The sequence below is a fragment of the Diospyros lotus genome, chromosome 2 (assembly GCF_014633365.1).
Source record: "Diospyros lotus cultivar Yz01 chromosome 2, ASM1463336v1, whole genome shotgun sequence".
Taxonomy (NCBI): domain Eukaryota; kingdom Viridiplantae; phylum Streptophyta; class Magnoliopsida; order Ericales; family Ebenaceae; genus Diospyros; species Diospyros lotus.
In genome coordinates this window covers 502188-510955 of record NC_068339.1, presented here as the reverse complement: position 1 = coordinate 510955, position 8768 = coordinate 502188, and the positions used below count along the sequence as shown (strand labels likewise).

Below are 8768 nucleotides of genomic sequence, written 5' to 3'. Positions count from 1 at the left end.
TCCTACAAGATATAAACAAATATGGGTTCCAAAAGGAAATTTCAATGCTAACTATGGTGACCCCAAAGTGGTTTGGGCACCAAAAGCTTGTGGATGAGTTATTTTTGTAGGTTGCTTGACATCCAAATGAAACTTAAAGTGAAATCCTTGCGGATGAATCAAGCATGAAAGAAAAGGGGATGAAAAAGAAATTCAACCCCAAAAGATGCTCATTTGTTTTTTCCAACCAAGAGTAAGAAAGATTGTTAAACTCAATCTTGGTGGTATATTTTCTATCCCTAAACTCTCTATTTTTAAGTTTTGATGATCTTGAGTTATAAGTTTGCCTCTATGTTTTTGTTGAAGATCTTTATCAATAAGGGAGAATTATAGTGTTGTGATATATGTATTGATTAAGGGGGAGTTTTCATCTAAAGAAAATGAACATTTTACTCTTGCCAATGAATGCTTGCCTCTGAATGCATGCTTAATTTGATGAATGATTTCTATGAGGATTTGGTTTAAGGGGAAGCCTCTTTTATTTATACTCTCAGTATGTTCCAAAAAGAAGGAGTATTAATCTTTTTGATTTTGACAAAAAAAGGGAGATAAAATGAATGAATTGATTTTCATATTTGTTTTTGTCATCATCAAAAAGGAGGAGATTGATATTTTACTCTTGAAAAATAAAATAATGGTTTTGATAATGACTATATGAAAATCAATCTCTAAATCTTTATGAGTAAGTAAATATATATGGACAAAGTTTTTTTAATCAATCTATACGAATGAGAAAAGCAATCTTTAAATCTCCTTGAGCAAAGTTATGAAAATTTATATAGGAGAAATGTTGAAGTGTGGTTGAGTGTATTTAGATTCAAAATAAATATGTTTTTAATAATCTCAACTTGCTTTCAAAAGAATCGAAATGAGGATTTGTTTAGTTTTCATTTTTTCAAAATGGATAGTCGACTATGTGATTTAATGCTGTTGACTATGCCTGAAAATAGTCAACTATGCATAATGATAGTTGACTATGTTGGTTTGATCTGTCGACTATTTAAGACTTCTGTCGACTATTTTTCAGTCTGTCGACTATCATGTAAGGATAGTCGACTATGACTTTTTATTTGTCGACTATTTTTGTTCATAAAATTCAAATTTCTCTTCATATTTTTGCATCTGTCGACTATATCTTTGTGTCTGTTGACTATGGAAAATTTGTGTTAGAAGATAGTCGATTATACCTTTTTGTCTGTCGACTATGTCTTGTTTTACTTGTAAAAATAGTCAACTATGCATTTTCTTCTGTCGACTATATCTTTTGCAGAAAGCTTCCAACGGGTAGTTTTTAAACTCCAACGGTCACAAACGGCTACATTTCTCTTCAATATTTTGGGAAGCCTATAAATACAAGTCATGGATGATCAAGAGAATGCTAATGGATGGAAAGAAATTATTTGAGCTTACATCGTATACACATTTGTATTTATATTGACTGTGTTTTAATTTTCTCTCTTTAAGGCTTTGATCTTCACTTGTAATTATTCATTTCAAGCCTTGTATCATTTTTGAGAGACATTGTAACTAAGAGATTCATCTCTTAGATTCTTTCCAATTGTATACTTTTTGTTTTTCCTAACTTGTGTAGCTAGAGAGTCTACTTGGTTTAAGTAGGAGATTGTATTTTCTAGCTTGTGTAGATAGAGGGTCTACTTGTGTAAGTATGAGGTTTTAGTGAATTGGTTTAAAATCCTTAGTGGGAGTTAAGGTAGTGGATTAGGCTTGGTTTAAACCGAACCACTATAAATCCTTTGTCTCATTTATTCTTCTTGCTTTACATTTGTCATTTTATATGTTCTATGTTTTAAATCACTAAAACCTCAATTGGGTCAAAAAATTTTCAAGTTCTATCAAGATTTTTAAAATATCCAATTCTCCCCCCTCTTGGTGTGTGCCATAGCACCTCCCGTTCTAACAATATACAAGCCCTTAAGGACGCGTATCACGATGCAGGGACAACGGTTAGAACATGCTGAGGGGATACTGAACCGTTTAAAATTACAGTGGGACTGCATCAAACTTCTGCACTAAGTCCATACTTATTTGTTTTAGTAATGGATGAACTCACTAAATACATTCAGACAGAGGTGCCATAGTGTATGCTATTTGCAGATGATATAGTGTTGATAGATAAAACAAAAGAGAGAGTGAACACTAAGTTTGAGTTGTGGAGAAACAATTTAGAATCTAAGGAATTTAAATTAAGTAGAAGGAAAACATAATATATGGAATGTAAATTTAGTAAGAATGGAGGATGTTATAATAAAATTGGAACACCAAATCATACAAAAAAAAAAAAAAAAAAGACCATTTACGATATTTGGGATCAGTGATTTAAAAAGATGGAGAAATTCACGAGAAATTCACGCATAGAATTAAGGCATGTTGGCTAAAATGGAGAAATGCATCGGGGGTGTTATGTGATGGTAAAATTCTATTAAAACTGAAAGGAAAATTCTACAAGACAACTGTAAGACTAGTTTTGTTGTATGGTTCAGAATGTTGGGTAGTCAAATACCAGTATGAGCAAAAGTCGAGCGTAGTAGAGATGAGAATGCTAAGATGGATGTGCAGCCATACAAGAAAATATAAAATTAGAAATAAGGTTATTTGTAATAAGGAAGGAGTAGTGCCAATCGAGGAGAAAATGAGAGAGACTAAATTAAGAGGGTTTGGTCATGTGAGAAGAAGACCAAGAGACGCTCATGCGAGGAGAGTTGATGAAATAGAACAATTAGTCAAAAAAAGAGGTAGAGACAAATCAAAGAAGACTTTGTGAGAGATATTAAAGTTTGATATGAAGTGTATAGGCCTAAATGAAGATATGATAAAAGACAGAAATACATGGAAGTCTAGAATTCATGTAGCCGATCCCACATAGTGGGATAAAGACTAGATATGTTGTTGTTGTGTCTGTGTAGCTTAACACAAATAAAGATGCAATTATTGGGAATGAACAACAAGATGGTGTTTTTTGGCATAGAATATTGAAATACATAAACTTTTATGGAGGTAATCAAGAAGAGCGTTTGCAAGTTTCTATTAAAAGCTGTTGGATTGATATAAATGTAAAATGTGGTAAATTTGTCGATTTTTTTAGTCAAATTGAAAGATTGCGACAAAGTGGACACACCGAGCAAAATAATGTAATGATTGAGCTTTTTTAAATAGACACTACTATAATTTGATATTTGAACTATTGATTGAATGATTTCATATGTTTTTCTAGTTGATGAAACAAAATAAATGTTTGCTAAGATTATTAGAAGACTATTTTAATACGAATATTGTTGAAATATATTGAAAATGGAGCGGAAATTGACTGATAATCTCATTAGTAATAAGAGAGCAAAAACACATTCAACTAGTAGTCTTGCTGAATCAAATCATGTTGAATCTTGGTATTCAACTCCACATTTAGGAGATAACACTGAACCCTCATCCACTCTTAATCTTGATTGGCCATTAGGTAGAAAAGTTTCGAAAAAACAACTTAAAAGAAAAAGAAGCAAACTAGGGCTGAAGATATACTAGATCATCACCACTGAAATCAAAGAATGAAAATAGAACGACAAAAAGTTGAGCGGCATGAGAAAATGTTTGCTCAACAGGAGATAGCATTAGAGCAACATTGTAGACAGTTAAAAAATTTAAAAAATGCAATTAAAAGTTCAAAAAAGATAGGTAGAAGTTAAAGAAAAGCATAATGAAATGAAAATTATGAAAATTGACACTACTGGCATGGACCCAATTTTTACAACATATTGAAATAATCCGAACATAGAGATTATAAAAAAACGAGGTTTTAATTTTTAGTCATTATTTATTATGTTGCTATTATTCATGCAAAATTATGTATTAAGTTTGATTGCTATGAAAGTATTTGTGAAATTGAAATAGAAATTGAAATGAAAATTGAAAATGAGAAAATTATTTCTCGCTATGTCATTCCCACAAATGCTCGATAAGATCTGATTGCAGTTGAGAATGAGTTGCACTATTCTTAATCTGACAATGAGTTTGCATGAAGTTTTCCAATTCTGGTGTATACGCATGCGACACTTCTACATGCGAATTTGCATCACTTCCATCAAAGTCATTGTTATCAATATCTCATTTATTCTCAATGACCATGTTATGATTTATTATGCACACTTTCATAATATCTGCAAGTGTTTCTTTATCCCAAAAGTGTGCTGGTCCATGCACGATTGCAAAACGGGCTTGAAGTACCCCAAATGCTTGCTCTACATCTTTTTTTTGCCGACTCTTATACTTTAACAAAATATTTTTTTTTTTCAAATCTTGTGGATAGAGAATTGTTTTTACAAATGTTGACCAATTTGGATAAATACCATTAACTAGATAATATCTTATTGTATACTCATGGCCATTAATTGTATAGTTTAATTGAGGAGCATGACCATTTGCTAATAATGCAAAAACATGAGACCTATCTAGAACATTTATGTTATTTAGCGAACCGGAAAGCCTAAAAAACATGTGTCATATCCAAAGATCTTGAGGAACCATAACTTCCAAAATGATTGTTAGTTCATGACAATGATTAATATACATACCTTGTCATGTGGTCGGACAATTTTTTCACTTTCAATGTATGTAATCAATATTCCTTAACATGTCGGGAAAGCCACGTTCCTCCAGTTGTAGCAATCAAATAATATCGTTATTGTTTAGTGGTCTCAAGTAATGATCGCCAAACATTGCAATAACAACTTTTACAAACTTTCTCAGACTCTGTATGATAGTGCTTTATTCAATTCTAATGTATTCATCCACAGAATTTGCTAGTGTTCTATAAGTAAAAATTCTATAAACAATTGTTATCTTTTAAAGGGATAACAAATCGAGAACTCCAACAGCATTTGTTGTTTGGATGAAGTATAGATCTTGTTATTCAATCTCATTTGCAATTAAGAAAAAGAGAACAACTCATTTGGAATCTCCTTTAAAAAAAAACCTTCATATACACAATGAGTAGCAAAATAATCATAGTAAAGTCTTTAGTGACCTTTAACTCTACCACAATTAACTATTTTGTTGTCTAGAACAAAATCATGATGCCTTCTTATCCGTTCATAACTAGACCCTTTTGACCTTCGAGTTACAACATATAACATACAACATATCCAATTCATCTTCTTCCTTAATATTAAAGATCCTTTCTAAAATATTAGGACAACAATTCATATAGATGAATGAATAAAAATGTGAGATAATGAAAGAATTTATAGAGAAAATGTAATATAAATAGATGAAATATGATAAAAATGATCATATTTATAAATAAATTTTATTTTTTAAAATTTTTATTTTAACAATTAAATTTTAAAATTTGAATTTCAATGGTTAAATTTTAAAATTTGAATTTCGACACAATTTAAAATTTAAAATTTTGACTATACAAATATATCAATTAAATTACAACCATTATAAAAACCATATCTATTAAAATATAATTGTTAAATTTAATTATAATTTTTTACTGAAAAATATTAAAATATTAAAATAACACCCTTATTTTGACACCTGACACCTGCCATTAGAACAGATTTATAATTCAAGAATACCATAACACTGTTCAAAGTTGTAGGTGATTTAACACCCCAAATTTTGGGCAACTCCCTTTGGAGTTGCTCTCCCCAGCTTAAAATAGTTAGCGGACGTTGTCTCTCAAGACAATTCTACAGACCACGAAAGGCAAAACACGTGATTCTCAACTAATTTGGCAAGTACAAAATAGTTACAAACTAGTTCCACTGCAGGTATATATCATACTTTCATCATACAAGTCTGGACACCAACCGTCAATAGAGTGGGGCACAATCGGCAAAGGCACCACTATATAATCCCTGCAGAGCACAAGCTGGATGTGAGCGGCATGCCAACAGAGCTAATTATCATGCATACTGCCAACATTACATCAAAAAAACCTATTGAACACAAAAAGGAAGACCGTGTCAATCAGCAGCAGACAGTGCGAAACAACAAAACATTATTACTTAAGATTCAAGAGTGCAGAGTGAGTATAATACAGACATGCCCTTAGTAGTAACAGCGTTATGCAGGATCCAACTTTTCTTTTATTGTCTTCCAACCAGAGACATAAATGTTAGAGAAGCCACAGGGAAGCAGCTCAAAGACAACACACAGAAACACCAATGGGAGAGAGAGAGAAATAAAACAAAGATACAAGGGTGGCCTGGACAGAGCAGCCATCTGATTGAAATAACAGGAGAAGCCAACAGCAAACCCTACCTCAATCTCAACATTCCAGCTCTTCAACCATTATCCCCACTTTCCTAGAGGACTCTCTATCTACCATGGATGGTGTTTTTGCTTCAACTGCTCTCTTTAGAGCTTAATAACATCATACTCACCAGCCAAAAAGTCTAAAACTCCTTTCTCCTAAGCCAACATGCTTCATCGCCCAAAGCCACCAGTCCATGTTTACCAACATAACATGCCAAAAAAAAAAAAACAAGTGTCTTCTGAAAAAAATAATAGTACTTCAGCAATTTTTTTGTGGTGTTTGGCCAAAGTTTCCTTCAGGATAGCTGAAGCCCTGCACAAGTTTTATCCGGTAAAGCTAATGATTAAAGGCATCGGGAGCGCAATGCCTCCGACCTATTCTCACATGGAATCCTGAGCTCCAAGTGGGCCAGTTTTAGTAAGCAAAATGTGGGATGAACCAGAAGTCAAGTTCCTATGCCCAACTGCGCTCTAACCTAGAACCCACAAAGGGCGTTGGTTGATTAAGACAATAGAATTTGGAGTAAAAGCAAAAGCAAAGACAGGAAATAAAATCATTTTAAAACAAAATTAGCCTAAATAAGCATTTAAAATTACAAACATCACACTTATCAAATAGTATTAACTACATAAACACTTTTGCAAATACCATTTATGGTAATTTTATGGTTAAAAGCAGTTTTTCCAATCATTAGTCAACACACACATCAATATTAGAAGTGTTCCACAAATGATCTGACAAAACATTAAGCTATATTTCCTTGAGATTTGAGTTTGGATCGAGAGATTTCACATACTCTCAGTTAAAATGTGTAATTTGAAGCTTCCATTAAACCCTGGATTTGAACCCAAATCCAAATGCTTTCAACATGTGTATCCAAAAAATAAGTTCAAAATTTCAAATTCCAAATTTTTAAATGGTGAGGCCAAATGATCCTATCCAATTCTTACTATAACAAAAATTTCACAGTAATACCGACTGAGCACTTGTATCAAACAACCCCGTTGTTCACACTGCAAAGACAAATATCTCAACTATTTCCTTCTTTTTCTTCCCTTTTAGTGAACAAAATTTTTGCTAATCAAAATAGGAGAGAAACAGAAAGTTCAACAAACATTTTTGTTTGGATTCCTGTTAACTACATCTACACGGCAATTGTTAAAAAAATAGTAGATATTAAGTGTTCGTGTAACAGCAGTAGCAGCTATAGCAGTCACAGTTACACAAACGAAGAAAGAACATCGTAGGTGGTGGGGAAGTGCAGGAAGATATGGAGACAGGAACAGGATATTTGAAGCTTTTTGCAATTTGATTGCAAATACAAAACCAAATTGGAGAAGAATGTCACAAACCATAGGCCTATAATAACAATGTTTGTCACAGCATGAAAGTTATGTACAATGAGCCTACAAGGAGGAGACATGAGGAATATTTTAAAGATTAACGCAGAAAAAAATCATGATAATGTTAATCCACAATCTTGTTTTGAATTATAGAAGATAGCCTGCCGTATTATGTCCATTAAAGTAATGCTCGTCCAGTATTGCAAAATGACCAGAAGCAAACAACCAATATAAAAATTGAAATATTAAAATGAAATAATAAAAAAAAAACACTCCTGTATTAACAAATTGGTGCTTAAGATCTAGTGGAGCAATAAAAATTCGATTCAATTGTATGTAGATAAAGATCAGGAAAATTCGAAGTAGAGTGTTGAGCAAAATAAAGGAAGTAAACAATATGTAGATGCAAGGAACACGGTGGGCTACAGTACCTGAATCGAGATGGTATTTGGATAGAGGAAATATGTGGTTGGTGTATATCAGGGGGAGATTAGGTTTATTTACAGTAGCGATCGGCTTTCTTCTTGACGCGATCGTCGAGAGCATCCTCGACGGAGGACAAGGTAGTCTTGGGGTCATAACCGAACCTCTTGGCCTCGACTGGGAACAGTTGATCGTACTTCAAACGCTTTGCTGCATCGATCGTGTAAATCTCTCCTCCTCCTTCGGAGGGCGCAGGCGTACTAGTAGAAGGTTCTTCCTCCAGCGGAGGCTGAAATTCTGAAGCCTCGCCGTCGGCAGCCGGTGGTTTGCCTGTGTGCTTATTCCTCTTCTTCTTCTTCTTCTTCTTCTTCTTCTTGTCGATGGATTTGCTACGAGAAGCGAGAGCTCCCCCTTTGAAGGCCAGCCGACCTGCCGTCGCTCTCTCATACGGATCCCCCATTCTTCTCTCTAACCCTAGCCTTCTAATTCCTCTTCAATCTTGTGTAAGGCCTTGTTTGCTTTTTATTGATTTATTTTTATAAAAAAGAGGAACCGGTTACCGAATGTCAGGAAGCGGGTCGTCGGGTCGGGTCCCGACCCGTTCACCCAGCCCGCCTTCTCTCTTCCTCCACCCAAACCTAATATATCAAATATATCAAAAGGACTTACAAAAGCAGAGTCATGCA

The 8768-nt window shown here is 33.7% G+C and overlaps 1 protein-coding gene across 2 annotated transcripts; it reads right to left on the bottom strand.

Annotated features, from left to right (window-relative positions):
• Positions 1-5648: 5648 nt before the first annotated feature.
• On the bottom strand, positions 5649-8715 carry LOC127794508 (uncharacterized). 2 transcript variants are annotated; one of them, XM_052325666.1, is made up of 2 exons: positions 8091-8715; positions 5649-5996 (listed from the first exon to the last, which is right to left on the bottom strand). In XM_052325666.1, exon 1 carries the CDS (start codon positions 8540-8542, stop codon positions 8156-8158), a length of 387 nt encoding a protein of 128 aa, XP_052181626.1. In that variant the 5' UTR covers positions 8543-8715; the 3' UTR covers positions 5649-5996; positions 8091-8155. The 2 variants fall into 2 exon arrangements, with proteins under 2 accessions (XP_052181626.1, XP_052181625.1); XM_052325665.1 differs by having other exon boundaries at positions 5649-5915.
• Positions 8716-8768: the final 53 nt, after the last annotated feature.

What these genes read in the sequence shown, in the direction of transcription:
- LOC127794508 (XM_052325666.1), bottom strand. Translation starts at nt 8,542, where the DNA reads ATGGGGGATCCGTATGAGAGAGCGACGGCAGGTCGGCTGGCCTTCAAA.